The sequence below is a fragment of the Manacus candei genome, unplaced genomic scaffold, assembly GCF_025592945.1.
Source record: "Manacus candei isolate 608988 ecotype Guabito, Panama unplaced genomic scaffold, ASM2559294v1 h1tg000076l, whole genome shotgun sequence".
In the NCBI taxonomy this organism is placed as follows: Eukaryota; Metazoa; Chordata; class Aves; order Passeriformes; family Pipridae; genus Manacus; species Manacus candei.
Window position 1 is genome coordinate 4,506,995 of NW_026138124.1, and position 18,034 is coordinate 4,525,028.

The 18,034-nt window shown below is 50.4% G+C and overlaps 1 protein-coding gene across 5 annotated transcripts in view; it reads left to right on the forward strand.

Annotated features, from left to right (window-relative positions):
* Positions 1–18,034, forward strand: part of CAMKK1 (calcium/calmodulin dependent protein kinase kinase 1) — a 93,534-nt gene that overhangs the window by 44,633 nt on the left and 30,867 nt on the right. For all 5 annotated transcript variants that reach the window (XM_051809305.1, XM_051809304.1, XM_051809308.1 and 2 more), the window contains exons 3-9: positions 1,712–1,759; positions 3,407–3,460; positions 11,029–11,080; positions 11,622–11,755; positions 12,347–12,383; positions 13,801–13,822; positions 15,756–15,844. In XM_051809305.1, coding sequence (XP_051665265.1) covers positions 1,712–1,759; positions 3,407–3,460; positions 11,029–11,080; positions 11,622–11,755; positions 12,347–12,383; positions 13,801–13,822; positions 15,756–15,844 — 436 coding nt within the window. The remainder of the gene's footprint in view (positions 1–1,711; positions 1,760–3,406; positions 3,461–11,028; positions 11,081–11,621; positions 11,756–12,346; positions 12,384–13,800; positions 13,823–15,755; positions 15,845–18,034) is intronic.

Sequence of the window (18,034 nt, forward strand, 5' to 3'; positions counted from 1 at the left end):
GGATGAAGGGAAAAGATGCCACCATGGCTTGAAACAGAGTGCAGACCAAAAACTCTGGGGCTATGTGTAGAAGGCTGTATTTACTCCTGCAAGTAATCCCTGCTCAGGGGAGGAGGCCTGATAACAGGACCTGGTCATTGCAAGCTTGCTGGTTTGAGGAGCAGGAGATGTGAGGTGGTTGGAGGCTTTCTTGGAGGAGTGGCCGCTTTTCCTGCCTGTCCCAGCCTCTCCAGTGAGTGTTTCCCCATCTGCAGCACTGCAGTTTTCACAGGACGGGGGGGAGGGATACAAAGCTGAGCACAGGGAAAACCAGGGCAGGAGACATAACAGAAAACTGCTCCTTCCTAATTTGTGCAAATCCCCACGATGGGAAGCACGGCCTCGAGCTGGGAAGTGAATCTGCTGACTGTGTTTGTGAGGGAATTTGTCCTCCACGTGCCTGTACCCCATGTTCCTGCATGCTGCCCCCTCCTTTGGGGAGGGGGGTCCTTTCAGTGGCCTTGTGCCTTACATCTTGGCATTTGCTGGGTCATGCTTTCTCCTCTGGTTGCTCCTCGTTCTGATGGATTGGTTTTTACCTTTGGAAGGATGTGTGCTTTCTAGCAGCAGAGTTAATACACTCCTGTGGCCCCATTACTCACATTTGGCTCTTCTTCCCTGTCAGAGAGGTGGAAAAAACTTCCTTCACTGGCGACAAGGTGAAGATTTAATCATTCCTTGTCTTCCTGACAAGCCACTGCTTGCAGGCTTAAAAAGTCATCAATTCCCCATTTCTTAATTCTTCGCTGTGATGACCACTTGTGTTAGGAGTGTTTTCTGGTTGGTGATGGGGAAAAATCAAAATTATCATCTACTACATCCATGCTGCATCCCCAGAGGCAGAGGGGTGTTGCTGTCAGTGGGAATGCTGCACGGAGCAGGGACTGTTCTACACCCCTCTTCTTACAAATGGACTGAAGGCATCTGGCACTGCTTTTACATTGTGGTGCACCCCGTCACTACACCCTTGTCACAGCTTGCTGGGGGTCTGCATCTCCCACCCCTTGGGGTGTCAGTGCTGGATACCTTACCAGCAGAGATCAGACATGCTCAGGGGTGATTTATTACAGCAAATATTCCCTCAGCTGCAGAGAATCCACTGTTGTTTGTGTTCTGTAGCAGAGGAGCTTGGCTCCACGTGCTCTCCTTGAAAAGAGTTCACCATCCAGTTGAGGGTTCCTTTGGGTGCAGCCACATCCACGGCCCCAGAAGGTCCCTGTCTCTGCCAGGCTGATGTTGGGAAGGGCACAGGCTCATCCTGTGACGCTGGGGTTGGGGTGTGTGCTGGGAGCTGCCAGGCTGGGAGAGCCCTGGGGAGCTGGGCATGGGGGTTTTCCTGCTTGGTACTGACACAGTCCAGGAGAGAGGGTCAATGTAACCAGGAATGGGGCTGCTGTCAGGCTCCCTGGACTGAACCTGGAGCTAATGCTGCAGAATTGGGGTGGGTTTACACCAGCACAACCAGAATCAGAATTCAGCCCATAATTATTTTGTCCTGGACTGTCAAAAAAAAAAAAAAAAAAAGAAAAAGTAATGCTTATAGTGTAACATACACCAGTTGAAGTAAGATTAAGTCTTTCATTATTTAGCACTCTGCCTCTACTTGAACCTGATTCACAGTCAGTCATTTCCTTTAGCAATACTCTAATTATGTTCTCCTTTTGATCTGCAGGACTGTGTGCAATTAAACCAGTACAAGCTGCAGAGCGAAATAGGCAAGGTAAGTACTGGAGTCGTGTTGGGCACAGGCAACTTGTGTGTACACACACAGGTGGAAAGGCTGTGCCAGTCCAAGGGACCTCACTGGCCAAGAATCTGTGCAACTTGTGTTTGTTTTGGGGGGGGTTGTTTGTTTTATTTCCTTATTAGTTTGAGCAAGTCTTATTCAAGGTCAAAGTGGAGCTACTTCCTCTGAAATCTAAATTTATTTTTCCTCCCTCGGAAGGTGGTTAAGCTGGCTCCCTTCCAGGGTGTTTGCTTGCCAAATGTAACACTAAGAGCCTTTGATGCATTAATACAACACAACAAGGAAAGTTAAAATAAAACCCCAACAAAAACAAGATCAGGGCAGGTGTTCGGTCCCCATCAGGACTAGGTAAAGTTTGTATGTCATATGAACTGCTCCTTTAATACTAGTCCATGTTTAAAAGCTGCAGAATGATTCAGAAGAGATTGCTCCAAAGTTATTTAGAGGTCTGGGCTGGTGAGCAGCTCAGACACCTGCACATTTGGACGTCTGCCACCGTTGCAGATGGGTCCAGGAGTGGTGGTGCTGCCTGGAAGCTGTACCTGCCTTTGCAGTTGGAACATTGCAGTCAGAAGGGACTGCACCCTGAGCTGCAGAGACCTTCACCAAGAGTTTCATTAGCCCAAACTCCTCTCCAAGATGAGAGGCAGTGGGAGGAGGCACCCTCTCCATCTGTGCCGTGGGCTGTGCTGGCAGGCAGGGAGTAAGGCTGGAGATACCACTGCTGCTGGTACAGCAGATGCCATCCCAAACTCAGCTTCAGACCCACTTAGGGCCTTTGTCATTGGCTTAAGTATGAAGGAGAGTGTGAGACCTTCTCTCAGGTGGATTTGCACCTGCCTCCTCCTTCCCTGTGGATCAAAGTGAGGTTGGTAGAGGGTTTCTGGCCCTGCTGTGTGTGCTCCTGGATCAACCAGATGGCTTACTGGTCTCCTCTGAGACCAGGACCTTATTCCAGCTTCTAGTGAAGTTAAGAGAAATGTATTGAAGGCTCTGGTGTTCAACCCACTCATTTATTCAACAGGCATCTGTCAGGGATGGTAGCTAGCCATGGTGTCATGTCTCACTTGCATAAAATGTTTAGTGTTGACACAGAACTGCGAAAAAACAGTGATTTGGATGGAGTTTGGCTTCAGGCTATCACTGGAGCTGGGGATGCAGCAGCAGTCCAGGTCTGCACCTGCCTGGGCAACATGTAGTTGGTGGAAGGCAGGCAGCTGGTCATCACTGAAGTCCATCTGCTGTCAAGAGATGGAGAGGTTTTGTGCTGAAGATGGTTTTGTGCAGAAGTACAGGAAAGGTATTCATGCAGAATTTCCAAACTTGCACCGAAAAATATCTACTTGAAAATTATGCTCCCCACCCACGTTTGAGTTCAGACAGACACAGTGGCTTTGGCTCAGGGCAGGAGGTGATGGGCTAAAAGGACGTAATCCTCCAATGCCCAGCAAAATGTACAACCTCGCTGTGGGGTCATGTCACCTGCAGACCTTGCTCAGGGGTCAGGGTGGCCTAGAGTTGTTTTTTTACCCTGTGTAAAGCTGTGCTCTACCAGCCTTGAGCAGCAAGAAGCCAAGGTGAAGCTGCTGAACTGACTGTGCAATTGGTGTTTATTTTTAGGGTTCCTACGGCGTTGTGAAACTGGCCTACAACGAGAACGACGACAAGTATTACGTAAGCGCGTCCCTCCTCTGCTCCTCATTGCTGCTGCTGCTCCTCACTCCCCTTCACCCCCCTGAGAGCTGGGGCCCCTCTACCCTGCTGCTTTTAGCACGTGCACTTCTGGTTTGTGTGGCACTCAAGGAGTTGAACGTCCTGCTGGGCACGGACCTGCTCTGTGCGTGCGGTGCCGGGCGGGAGCGGCTCGGATCGGGTGGGCTGCCTTATGTAACAGGAGGGATCTCGGAGGCAGGAGCGTGTTGCTGATTTGTCTTGACATTTTCTAGCTATGAAGCAGGTCACCTGAAATTAGAGGCGTGTGGGTGGTGGTATTCAGCACCTGCTGTGCACAGGAGGGTTGGCCTGGAACGAGCAGGCGTGTTTTGTAAGGAAACGGGGGCGTTTATCAGAAAGATGCTGAACAGCGTGGCCTGGCTGGGCAAGGCCCCCTTGGGGGGGGTCTTACCCCCTTGGGGGGTGCCTGGGGGGCACTGAATGGGGCCTCACTGTCAGGACATGAGGTGTAGGGTGGAAGGCAGAAGGCAAACCTTGGCTTTTGACTCCCTTGCTGAGATGAAGGGCAGAGTTGGAGAGTTTCAGATTCAGAACGGCTCCTTACACTGAGGGCTCCTGCTCTGTCCCTCCCCTTCCAGAGGCAGGTGAATCCCAGCCATCCCAGCTGGGATTCCTGCAAAATCTGCCTGCAGATGTGCTCGTGTCCCTGGGCTTGCCCAGGGACTCATTTTGTTCAGGCTCAGAGCAGGAGCAGGAAGGAAGGAAAAGTGCCTTGCCGTGTGGGGCTGTGCCTGGAGGCTTCTGGAAAGAGCTTCCAGCAGTTTCTGATGGATCCAAGGGCAGGAATTGGCTGAGCAGAGCTGGGTGGTTGCAGTGCTGTTGAACCTGAGCCCTGCTGCCCCCAACACAGCTGCTGCTCCACTCTGTGTTTGATGAGAGGGTCCTGCTGTTGCTCCCACAGTAGAGTGGCCTCATGTGGGTGAATATTCCTATGTGGCCCATCAGAGCACCCAGGCAGACTCATGTGCTGTTCCCTGTCCCTGCTGGCTTTGGTACAAAGGGGAATAAGGGTATGCTGTGGATTGTAAAGCGTCCTCATTCCCCACCACTCCCCAGCGGGTTTTCCTCCCTAACTCTTGGATTTACAAGTGACATCCCAGGTCGAAGAGGTCAGGTGGAATTTTATGCCTGTGGGTATTCCTTAGCCCTTCTGTGCTCCCAGCAGGCATGAAATTGCAGGAGGAATGTCTTGAAATGAGGGATGGAATTGTTGAGACAAAAATCTGGACAAGGTGCCCTGGAGCTGGCCAAGCAAAGGAACCACAATTCTTTCCATCTCCTGTCCTTTCCAAGCTGACTCACCACTGCACCGGAGCAGTTGGTGTTTCCAATGGCTCCCTGTCTCTCCCAGTCCTCCTTCCCCTGCCCTGCAGCAGGATGATTTGTTCTGCAGAGAGTGATGGTGCCAGCCGTGGTTTCCCTGATCCATCTGTCCCACCAGCACAGGCAGTGCCAGGACCAGCAGCACAGGGTGGGAATGCACTGCATCAATAAATCACATTTATTTCCAGCTGAAGATATTTTTGCTTCTGAAACTGTAATCCTTACATTTTGGCACTTCCCTTTTGATCTGGGAATCCTGCTGCTGTCCCTGTGGGCTGCCCAGGGTGGGCAGGGCAGCTGGCACAGCTCGGCAGGGGAGAGCTGGGGTTGGGACAGCATTGCCTGCTGTGCTCCTGTCCGTATTTTGGATGTACATTAACGCTGTGGATGTAGGTTTAGCTGGTCAAATCCAAGCCAAAAGTGAAAGCCTGTGGCCAGGGCGTGTGTTAGTTAATCTCCACTTAATCTCTGTTTCTAATCTAAGCAAACACTTTAAAGGTACTGCAGCCCTGGAGGGGCTCGCTGCCCAAGGCAGGGCAGGGTATTGCAGACCCCCCTCCTGCCAGTACTGCAGGGATGTGCTCTTTGGTTTGCCCTGATCTTCCTTTTGGGGGCTTGAGGCAGGGTCTGAACCAGATCCCAGCTGGCTGTGAAGGTGATCCTGGGAGCTGTATGGAATTCTACAGCAGATGGAGAGACGTCTGCCCGTGTTTGATTGCAGTGGATGTCAGCATGTGGGAGAGGGGCTGCACTGCTGCCAAAAGGCTGAAGTCTGTGTCTCATGTACTTGCTACCCTTTCATCTGGGGCAGTGGGACCTTTCCCCCTTTCCCAGCTGCAACCACATGCAGACAGCCCAGCCCCCCTGATCCTCCCAGGTGCCCGTGCTTGTGTTTTCTGGGAGTGTGAGCTGTGATGGAGACACCTCCGCTTTCCCCGAGACATTAAACCAGCTCAGGAGCTGGCAGACTTTTCAAAGCTTCAGAGAAACAGTGCCAGTTGCATAACTGGCTGATGGCTGCTGAGCTCCCCACGCTGCCCCATGTGCCTGACCCCCGTGCTCTCCCAGAGTCAGACCATTTCCATCCTGCTCTGCTTATCCTTCCCATCCAGAGCTGCTCCACAGCAGTGCACCCCGACCCCCCCAGGGGATACCTAATGGACCTGCCTGGTACCAGCAGTTAGCAGAAGCAATTGTGATTCTAATAGTTGGAGAGGACCTGTTCTGTGTGGTTTTTTTCCCCCCAAAATTTAGCTTTGGAACGTTTTTGTTTTGTCTCGGTGGTGAAAAGCACCAGTGGAGGAAATCTGCCCTTGGTTGGTCTTTAGTGAGCAAGGCCAGGTTGGACAGGGCTTGGAGCACCCTGGTCTAGTGGAAGGTGTCCCTGTCCATGGCAGGGGGTTGGAACTACATGGTCTTTAAGGTTCCTTTAAGGTCCCAAACCATTCTATGATATGATGATTCTGTAACTGATTTATGTTTGCAGTGGTTTAGCAGGAGGTCAGGGTCTTGCTGCCTGATTCATTGTCTTTAAGCTGGTGTGCTGCAATAAAAAGGAGCAAAGTGGTAAAGAGAGCAGAAAAAACTTTATTTTGGAGTATAATTCAGAGTGTGGCTTCTGATTCTTGCTGAGTTGTGGGGCCCTTTGGTAACTCTCTTCAAAAAGGCAAAGTTTATAGGTACCAAGGACTGAATCTGGCTCCTTTTGAAGCAAAAGGAAAGATTGTTGCTGCTTTAGTGAGTTTTGGATCTGGCCTAGAATTAGGAAAAACTCTCAAGAAAATATCCAATCACTACATTTGGGAAAAATGTAGATGGGTCATGTTTACTTTGTGGGTTTTTTACCTTCCATTAAAGATGAGAAAGTGCTTCTAAGAGCTTTACCCTTCGTTGCTGTGAACAACCCCAGTGCCAGGGAGGGCTGTAAAAGTGTGCTGGCTCAAATCAGCGGATGCAGGGAATGTGTCAGACCAAGGAAATGGAACTTTCAGCACCAAGTACGTGACCTCCAAGGAGGAGACCCCGCTGGAATGCTGTGCTGGCTCCCAGAGCAGAGGGCCCTGCTGCTCTTGGGGCACATGCAGCTGTTCCAGCAGCGTTGGTGGGGCTCTGCCAAGGAACCCTTCACACTGGAAAGGTTTCAGTGTCTCAGTTTGCAGGAGATGCTTTGACGGTGACAAGGGGAAAAAAAGGAAAGGCTGAGCTCTGGGAAAAAGCAGCAAATAAAAAGCAAAGGCAGATGTGTCCGGGCAGAGATCTAGTTTGGAGTCATTGTGCTGATGGAATTTGATTCTGTGATGCCTCCGGTCATGTCTCCCTCCAATTTTCAATCTCTAAATCAGCTTGCAAGGAGAAGTGGTTATGATGGACATTTGTTATGCTACTGCTGCAATAAGGCAATAGCATTGTAGGTTGTCAGTGGGTTTCTTTTTTTTTTTATCCTTTTTAAATCTGGTTTCCTAAGAAACAAGATTTGTGTGATTGTGCTCTGTGTCTCTGTTTGTACCTATGCATAGAGGACTGTTTTCTACCAAGTCCCAGTGATGGGGAGAAATTCCTTCCAAGTTTATGAAAGCAATGGCTGAACAAAGTGCTGCTGAGGAGAAGGTGGCCAGCAGCAAGCCTTGAACTTTCTAGCCCCTGGAGAATCCACTTTGGTTACCATCCAGGTTGGGAAGGGAAGGCACAGCTCCTGTGTTTCCCGTCCTCCTCCTCACATAACAACAGCTGCTGAACCACTGCCAGCTGTGCTCCGGAGTGGTGAGGATCAGGAAAAGGATCTCTGGCTTGTCCGACACCCCGTGTTGTTCAGCTCTGGGGTTGTGAGGGGCTGGCTCACCTGCAGTAAGAGCAGGGAGACAGCTGGAGGCAGACAAGCATGGCCACTCCACAAGGCTGTCCCTGCTGTGGTGGCACAGCATGGATGGGGCACAGCCTGCTGATGGAATTCTACTGCTGTTGGGGCGAAAGGTGACAAATGCAGGAGCAGGATTTTAGGGCTATGGCAGCTAAGCCTGTCTGGTTGCAGTTCATAACACTCCTCTCTCCCAGCAGAGCTTCCCTCTCAGCCACTTTATCTGAGGGATGTCATTGTGAGGAGGGACAGGAGAGGAAGGGCTGGGAATGCTCTCTGTTCTGTTCAGCATTCCCAGCATGCCTTCATGCACTAGCAGAGGATTTAGGTGGTAATAGCAACCTTTGAGTGGCATCCCACTCCCCTGGGAGCTGCAGGCAGGGACTGTGCCCAGGGCTTCTGCCCTTGCATTGCAGGTCTCTCTGTTAACAAATAAAATGACATCCTGACATGTTGTGAGAGGACCACAAAGGACAGGTGGTAAGTTCCCTTGGCTCAATCATGTTGTCACCCTTCCCTCCCAAAACTAATGGCCATTTTCTGGTTGTCATCACCAGCAGCTTGTGGTCTCACTGTTGTGAAAGCTGCTGAATGCCAGGCATCCCTTCTCTCCATAAACCTGGGATCTCCTTTCCCTCAGGCAGCTTCCCTGTGGTTTCCAGCTGTCAGGTTGATAGGAGGAGAGCAGTAAACTTTAAGATAATAAATATATATATAAAAGAAAAGTACACAGTCCCTGCTGCCTCTCAGAGGGAAATGTCAAGCCCCATGGCCACGCGTGAATAGTCGGAAGGAAGATGTTTGCAAGGGCATGTATGGAGGAAATCTCCAGGCTCCCTCTTTTCCTGAGGAGGCTGAAGCAACGCTTGCCTGTGCAAAGGGAAAATCCCTCAGCTTGGCTCTGAGCTGGTTCTTTATCAGAAAGGCATTATCTGGGTAATTAGCTCTGCCTGTGAGTACAAATGTCTTTGGCTCTGTCGTGCGTGTGAGCCCGAAGGAGAGGTTTGCTGGAGCATCCCTGAGTTGTTCCTGTTACACACAGCCACAGTTCAGGAGGAAGCCTGGTCCTGCCAGCTCCCTGGAATTAGAGTGAGGCTTCACATGCTCTCCTCTCTGCTCTTGTGCTAATTAAGTGGCTCTGGCCTGTTGCATGAGGAACTTTGCTTTTTGTCCCCTCTTTGAGTTTGCAAGCGCAGTGGGACAGGTTCTGATCCAGCCCTGCTTGTGCAGTAGTAGGTACTGGTGCTTTGAAACTGGTGTAAGCATGTCCTGGTGCTTCTTCTCCAGCAGTAGTGGTAGTTTACAGTCAGCTCACCTACAATACAGTAACCCCCCCTCTCCCCTCATACCATCCTTCAAGGAGTTCGGGTCACAGCAGTAGCTCTTGTTCCCTCCATTTCTGCCCCTGAGAGCAATTCTTGCCTTTGCTATTGCTCCTCTCTGTACCTTCCTGCTCCCTCCAGCCTCTTCCAGAGCCTGTCCTGGGAAGGACCAACCTGATATGGGCATAGCTGGTGGCAGTGGTTCAGTTCCTCAGGCTGAGTCCCCCAAGCACTGATGCTGCTTGGGAGCTTTCAGCAGCAAATCGCATCTTCTATTTTTTTCTTCTTCCTGAAGCTCCTTGCCAGAAGGCAGGGAGGACTCAAGATGGAATTGGAGCAAGGAGAGCCTTCTCCTCCTGGGTTGGCAACAGTTGAAAGAGAAATGGATGTATCCATTCCTTTGATTTTTCTCATAAATTTTCATTATGGAGAGATAAAAGTGGGGAGCGTAGGAAGGCCTCCAGGCTTGGTCCTGGCCGTATTTGGAGGTGGTTGAGCACATCTTGGATCCTCTCTCAGCAGACCATGAATCATTTGTCTCTGTGTTGGACACAGTGCTGTGCTAAGTGAAAGATAAGCACTTCTGAGTCTGTCTCTCAACACAGTCGTTCCCAACAGTTGGCTTGGAGCTGTCAGGCAGGATCGAGAGCTACACAATGTCTCTTCTCAATTACACGGCTGCAAATCCAGAGGATTTCACTGGATCAGTACCAAAAATAACAATCCTTCCATGAATCTGGCTGCAGCAGGAGCACTGATGCGAGGTGGGGATCCCAGGGCATGTGATGGCATCGCTGCCAGGAAAAACAGCTCGGGAAGGAGCTCACTGGAATGGTTTCGATGCCCTGTCCCTGGTATACGTGTTAAAAGCAGGTAGTGTGCAGTGAGCCTGCCTCTGTGGCATTAATGCAAAATTCCTTGGCATTTGACTGTGTCCTGCAGGAGTCCTCAGTTAATTGTATTTTGCTAGGATCACTCCAGTGTGAATTACAGATTTGGAGGCTTAATTAGTAGGAGTAACTGCTCCTTCTAGGGGAAGGAGTGAGTGGCCATCCCAGCTTCTGTAAGCGTAGGCTGCTTTCCTAAGCAAATTGTTCCATGAGCTGCTTTCTCATGAAATATTTATCTGCTGGGCCACTCGGGGCTGTTTGAGTGGCCCTCCAAAAAGGTTATTAACGCACAGAGCAGATGGAGGCACAGGCACTGTTTATTAAATTCTGATTGCCTTTTGCCACCGTGCTAATGCCAACTGGAGGGCAGAAAAGATTACCCTGACCCCCTCCCACGCCTCAGCAGTGCCAGCATGTGATGGGGTATGAGAAAGGGAGGGAAGCCTTTGGCAAAATCCTGTTTCCCTCCCTGTGCCTTCGCCAGACCCCTGCCCAGGGCTGTCCTCACTGTGTCTGAGGGTGCAGGGATGGATGCCCACCAAGTGTCTTGTTCATGAACTTGGGCATGGTGCTGCAGCTGCTCTGTATCACTCTGGAAGGGGTGTATGGGGCAAAAAATACCCACTGGGAACGCAAAGGGCCTCCCCAGGCAGACTGTGTCCTGGCCCTATTCCAGGTCTGTGATGGAGATTCCAAGGGTGTTAGCTTTATGGCTGTGACACTCCAGCTCTTTTGCTTCCTGGACCCTCTGGCAAAGCAAAACATAAGGTGGAGCAGCCTTGAAGTGGCTCTGACTTGCAGCATGAGGAACCCCCCTCTTCCCTCAAGCTCCTGCCCCAACTGCAGAAACTGGGCTCCTTTTTCTTTGTCCAGTTGAAAATAAATCAAAACCACCTAATTTTTTATGGGAAAAAAATGAATGAAAAAATGGTTAGCAGTGCTTTTAGGAAAGCCTGGGTCAGCGTCTGTCTGTTGTGACCACTACTAACCAGGACACATTTTCTCTAAGTTGAGGAGCAGACCTGAGCCAATCCCTGATGCCCAGCACACTTCCAGGTCTCAGCAATGTGCACTTTGGCTCTTGTTCAGTTTTAACACTGCTTTTTCTTCTTCCTTCAGGCTATGAAAGTCCTCTCCAAAAAGAAGCTCTTGAAGCAGTACGGATTTCCACGTGGGTATCTCACATTTGGAGGTCTGCCTGTTGCTCTCAGCCAGGAAAATCTTTCTGTAGAAGCATTGTCTGCAAGGACTGCAGAACTTGGCCTCATCTGAAAGCTGCCCATGTGGTTTGGGGCTGGTTAAAACGCCACTTGTGTAGTGAAGGGGCAGGTACAACCCCAGGGAGATTCAATGCACTCAGTAATTAGAGTCCTGGCTCTGATTTTTGTGAGTCTCTTTGAAGTGGTGACTCTTCCCATGTTCACCATCTATGAAGCCTAATTAAGTGCTGGAAATTCGGCAGGGTAGTCCTCCTTCTTCCAGGGTCTCTTCTACCCCCTGGGATAATACCTGGCTGGGCCGTGGGAGCCCCCAGACCAGGCTGGGAGGAGCTGGTCTGAATGAGGCTTGGAAATCTCAGTTCCAGGTGGGAGACTCAGTTCCAGGATGAGAACAAGGGGATGAGATCTTCCAGAACAGCTGGAGGTAGCTGCAGAGGGGCCAGTGGCTGCCCATCCTGTGAAGAGTTCTTCACTCTGTTGTCACACTTGCAGGTCGGCCTCCTCCCAGAGGGTCCAAAGCATCCTCTGGAGAGCAGCCCAAGCCCATGGCACCACTGGACAGAGTCTATCAGGAAATAGCCATCCTAAAGAAGCTGGACCACATCAACATTGTTAAGCTGATAGAGGTGAGCAGCTCCTCCACCCTAAGCTATGCTGAAACAAGTCTGGTTTGTATTGCAACAAGAGGATCTTTCTCCAACTGCCCCTACTGCAGCCAAAATTGGTTTAAAATAGTTGTTCAGAAATTCAGGCTGGTGATTCCAAGCAGGATCCTACCAGTTATGTAGGACAAACTGATACACTTACCCAGGGCTGTGGGCTGGTGCCCAAGAGAAGGCAGCTCTCTCTGCTGGTAGAAATAGCAGTGAGCCTTGATCACTGAAACTTGTGTGCAGACAAGCCTGGGAAGGTGCACAAGTGCAAGGCTTTGGTGCCTTTTTCATTATTGACTGAGGTCAGGTTAGGACAAGCAGTGCCTTTATTGGTAGGCTGTTTCTCCAGGCAGAAGCCCAGATTTTTCTGGAGACAGGAAAATCTGTGTCCTTCAATGCTTCTCTCTCTGCAGGACTCTCTAAATATTAGTCTAAGTTGTTCTCAGTGCTCTGCAGTGCACAGTGTACAGGGAGCAGTAAAACGTTACTCCATTAAATATCTCTTATTTTTCCTGCTGTTTTTCTTTTTCTCCTTCCCCCTTATTTTTCTGTTATCAATCACAGGTCCTTGATGATCCTGCAGAGGACAACTTGTACATGGGTATGTGAGTCTCATATACTAACAGAACCATCTGGGCTTAGACCTAGTGATGCAAGTGGCACGTAGCAGGGCTCAGGGTCAGTACCCCAAACTCAAGCCAAGCTCTCCCTGAGGAGCAGGAGATCAGTCCCAGCAATGGCAGCAGCAGCAGCAGGACAGGTGGGGAATCTCTTGGGGGTCCTCAGGAGGTTGTGCTGGGGGATGAGCAGTGGCCATGTACCTGTTGTCCACGTTCCATCACCCCTTTCCTCTGCCTTGGATCCTGTGAGTGGTTCAGGCAAATCAAGCTCCTGCCTCTGCAGTCCCTCAGCAGAAGGGGAAGCTGTGGGTGCTCAGCACTGCTCAGGACTGAGCCTCCTGCAAGAGGCTTCCTCCCTCCTGCTGCTGACCCAGATGATGATACCTGCACCTTTCTCCTTCCAAAAATGCCCTCCCACTACAAAGCAGATCTAGAGGAAGTGGTGTTTGTTCTTTGCTAATGATTGCTGGCATCAAATACTCCTGTGAGTGCTCAGCTGCGTGGGCATGGGGAAGGAATCTGGGATGGAGGGTGTCTGTAGGCACTGAGCAACCTGCAAACAGGATGGTTGAATAATGAGATGCTGCCACAACCTGCAGCTTCTTCAGCCTGGGGGGCAAGACGAGCCAGTGCAGGGGGGCAAGATGAGCCAGTGCAGGCTGCCCTGTTGTGTTTGTACCTTCAGAGAACCTAACACCCCACCACAGGGCTGCCTGGTGCTCTGAGGGGATCTGCTGGGATTTCTTGGGAGATGCAAGAAATCCCTTAGTAATTCACGAGGAAAGAGCTCTCCTACTCTAGAATTAAGGCAGATCCTTCTCCTGTTTGCACAGCAGGTCAGAGCAGGATCACAAAACCACATTGCCACTGACCCCCTAAACAGGCACACAAACTGATGTGCTCTGCAGACCTCAGCTCACACCAACAAATCCTCTCCAGTTGCTCCTACCAGGGTGTGTTTGCCTCTGACAGACCTGTAGCTGTGCTGCTGATTGACACAGCAGAAACAGGGCAATGTGTTCTTACAGCATCTCGTTCAGTATCAGCAGTTTAGCAGAAATATCACACCAAACATCCTCCCTGAAGGTACTGAATGCCACGGGGCTCAAATCAGTGAGGGCTGACAGCAGGAGCAGCAGCAGCAGCGGGGTTGATAAATTAGCCCCACTGTCTCCCTGTGCAGAGCTGGCAGGAAGAGGGAGATTTGTCTGTGCTGAAGAGATGAATGTTTTCATTTTGCATCCTCTGGTGTCCTTGTCATGGGTGAGGGAAGAGAAATGAGTGGAGGTAAATTGATTTTGTAGGTATAGGAATTGATGTGTTCTTATAGGTGATGAATAACGAATAAGCCCAGTCTGCTCTTCTCCTTCATTCATAGTTTATTTCCTTTTCTTGCAGTGTTTGACCTCATGAGGAAAGGGTAAGTAGCCCTCCTGGGATCCTTTTTGTTGAAATTTTTGGTGTTCATCATTAGCTTCCCAGGTGAAATGGAGGTTTGATGCATCCAGTGGGGCAAACCTCTGTATGTAGGCACGGGGGAAGCAAAACTCAGCTGTAGTTGCCTTTGCACTGCTACAGCCTGGAATGATGTGGTGAATAGTAATGGGCTGGGAGGACATGTCCTGGTGTCAGGCTCTGATTCAGAAAACAAGTTTGATGCCAATTCCCCATCAGGTGCCTGGAAGAAAAGGTTTTAATAGGAATACTCTGCTGGGGTGCCAGCCACATCGTGGCTTCCTCTGGCACAAGGGGTGTGTGGTTGCATCAAGATTTACTACCTTATTTTGCCCCCAGCACTAACCTGTCGTGGGAGGCTGTTTTGTTGACACATTTTTCCATAGCAGGAGAAGTGATAAAGTGGTGGGAGGCTCCTCACTGCTTTTTGCTACACCTGCACGGATTCTGCAGCTCTGCAGAGTCACAGGGAGGTCGGGAGAGCTGTGCCCAGGATGAGGGAGATTCCCAAAGGGCTTGTTTTTCTCTCTGTCCCCATGACTGAGGTTGCAGGCTGCCAGCTCTGGTGGGTTGCTGGTGAGAGGCTCCCCAGTCTCCCTGGTGATGCCCATCCTGTAGGAGAGGGAGCTCCTGTAAACAACTGTGTCCAGGGAACGTGTGGCTCGGCCGAGAGCAGCCTGGCTGCCTCCAGCAGAAGGCAATTAGACTCCATTAGTGGCTCTGCCAGGCCTGCACTCACATTGTTTCTCCCTGGTTTCAGCAACAGGAAAATGTGTTTGAACAGGGAGGGAAGGCAGTGGCAGGAGAACGCAGATGGGAGATGAAGGTCATCAATCAAATGGGCAGCGAGGGAGAAAAGTGCTGCAGGAAGGATTTGCTGCGGGGTGCTGAGGGGAAGAGCTGAAGAGCCTGGTTTTTGGTAATAGGCTGTTCCCTGCCAGGGTCTGGCTTGCCAGGACAGTGTCTCAGGAGCACTCACTTAAATCCAGCTCGAGTGAGTGGGCGTACATCCAAATGCAAGGCCAATCTGCTGAGCACAAGCAGGATTAACCCCCAGTGCAGTGAAGTCCTCAGCTCCTGCCATTCATCCTCTGGGGAACAGAAGGTTCTGACTAGCTCTTACAGCCTCTTTGCCCTCAGCTTTCAGCAGGCACAGGCAGAAGAGGGGCTTTTAGAGGAGCCTGTGCATCCCTCAGCAGTGGCGGCACACAAAGGAAAGGAGAGGAGAAGCTGACCAGGTAACCTTGGCTGTTCAGGGCCAAATGGCTGAGTTCTGGTGGTGGCTGAACCCTGAACAGCTAAATAGGTTTTCAAAGCAGTTTAGCACAATGCACTGAAAATATTCCCACTTAACCTTTGAGCCAGTGGTTCCTGTCTAGATCCTGCTTGGTGTAGACCAGCTGCATGCTGATGTTGCTTCAGGACTGAGCCCCAGCATATGACATCCAGTGCACGCCATGGGCACTGGCACTGTCCCCACTGCTGCCTGGGACCTCCTGGTGATGCTGGAGCTCACAGCCAGGAGGGGCTTTAGCAGGAAACCAATGGCCAGATCCAATTTTGTTCTTTTCCCTTTAGGACTCTCAGTGAATAGTGTTTGCCTTATTTTGTGCAAACATCAGCAGTTAATCCTGATGATGATGATGAGGGCTCTGTGAGTCATGCTGGCTCAGGGACTATGCAAAGCCACCCATGACTGCTAGCCAAGCTCACTAATCAGGGTGTCACCACTTCCAGAAGGGATGGGCACACCTCCATCCTGTGTCACAGCACCCAGAACCTCTTGGGAGCCAGGCCCTCAATGCTGGGACATGGTGATGGAGAACATACTCCTCCTGCAAGGGGTGACGCTGCCATTCTGCAAAGGACTGAGTTGCTCTCCCTCCTCTTCCCAACAGGCCTGTCATGGAGGTCCCCAGTGAGCAGCCCTTCAGTGAGGAGCAGGCTCGGCTCTACTTCCGAGACATCGTCCTGGGCATCGAGTACTGTGAGTACCCAGCACTGACAGTGCTTTGCTGAGCATGTGCCTCGGCCCCCTGTGCTGCTGGGGAGGAGCATCTCAACTCTGCTGGGCTCTCAGATGAGCCTGTGAGGTCCCCTCTGTTTGCAGGTGATGGGGTTTGCAGCTGGAAGTGGCCCCACTCAGCTCAGGTTTACCCAGGCAGTGTCACAGATCCCTCAGAAAGGACATTAGAAAAACAGTGGCTTCTGTTTTTCTTCTGTGTATCTCTTTCTGAAGGCAACAGCAGAGCCAGAAAATGGGTGTTTGCAGTGATGTGGACTGAGTCAGTCAACTTCAGCTGGAATAAATTTCTTCTTTGTGGGTTAGCAGGGCAAGCAGTGGCTGTGGGGAGAGCTGGCAAGTGGCACTGGGAGGGTGTTCTTGTCCACTCCCTTTGCAGAATCTGTCTGAGCAACTCCTCATCACTCAGGGCTGTGGGGTGATGAGAGCCCAGCACTGCTCTGCCTTCCCAGGGAGGTGGGGACTCAAGTGTGTTCCCAGGTTCTGCCCAGAGACTCCAGCAGCAGGGATCCTCTTTGCAGCCTATTTGATTATTGTCACCTTTTTTAGTGACACCTTCTCCCACTGTGGCTGAGGCCAGATTCACTGCTGAGTGCCTGTTCTGCAGAGTACCAGGAGGCCACAATAGGCCTGTAGAGGACAGCAGGGATTTTTCTGGCCCCACTGTAGTTGACATGGCCCTGCTGGCCTGAACCTGGCAGGGGTGGGAGAAGAGGTGTCCCTGAGCTGAAGGCACGAGGTGGAGTGATCTGTGCTGGCATCTTGTGAGCAGTGATGGCTGGCAGTTACTACTTCTGTACCTCAGGCAACTGGTGAGCTGAGTTTGGCTCTGTGCCTGTTTGATCCTGATGTTCTCCTTGCAGACAGCCTTCTGTAGAGTTCAGTGATCTCACTTCACCACTAACTGTTTTCTCTGCACACTGGTTGCCCGTGGTCACTATGAGGAGGAAGAGGCAGTAGAGCTTTTTCAGAGGCAATTCACACCTTGCAGATCTGTTTGAGAGGAGACAGCAAATATGTAGATAAGCTGATCCTGTTATTACACTTTTTGTGCTTCGATTGCCAAACAGCTTTTGATTAGATCTTTTAACAGTAGCTCATAAAGAAGCTCCTGTGTCTCTTTGGTTGGATGGGCTTTTGTGGATTAAAAACTAGACAATCAGGAAAGTTGTAATACAGCTTTCACAGTGGAGAAAAGTCATACATGCAGTTAAGTAGAAATCTATAATGTGGGCTGAGTTGTTCAATGTATTCCTAAATGACCAGAAAAAGGGTAGAGGACAGTAAGAGATTGGGGATGACACCAAGTTATTCAGGGTAATTGTTGCTAGGACTGACTGCAAAGACTGGCAGGAAAATGCCATTATAGCAAGCATGATAAAATGAAAGATAAAAATTCATGTTACTGACTGCAGGGTAATGCATGAGGGGGAGAAACAACACTAAAAATACATACAACGTGATGGGCTCTAAATTATCTGTTCTCACTCAGGCTTTATTCTGGATAGTTCTCTTGAAAATGCCAGCCCATTACTTAGTGACATTCAACAAAGATAACAAGATTTAGGGAATTACTGGGAATGAAATAGAGAAGAAAAGAGAAGTTGTCATTATGCAGTTATTTGGATCTCTAAGAGCTCTTAGGTACAGGCGAGGAGTATCCTGAATATTTTGTGCAGCTCGGCTCAGCCTGTCTTAGAAACAGCTCTCTAGAACTGAAAAAGGCCCAGGAAGGGTGATCAGGATGGTCCTGGAACATGTTATGGACAGAGACAAGACCAAAGCTCTTCAGAATGGAAAATCATCATGGGAAGGGGTGATATTACAGAGGCTGATATAAAATCCTAAATGCGAGAGAAGGAAATGAATCTTCTCTGTCTCTAAAAGCACAAGAACCAAGGGGTAGCAAACAAAATAATCAGGCAGCCAGTTGAAACCAGGAGAAATTATGCAACTGGCTTCAACCACCCAGAGAGAACAAGTCTCTGAGCGTGATGGGCCTTGCTGAGGCAGAGGAAGGTGGTTTGCAGTGCCCCAGTCCATCTCCACATTGCGATGCAACACCACCTCATTTTTTGTCTGAAACTGGCTGGTCCAGAACCTTCCAGGTGCTGCCAAAATCAGTCAGATCACTCCAGAAAGTTGGTGAAGTGT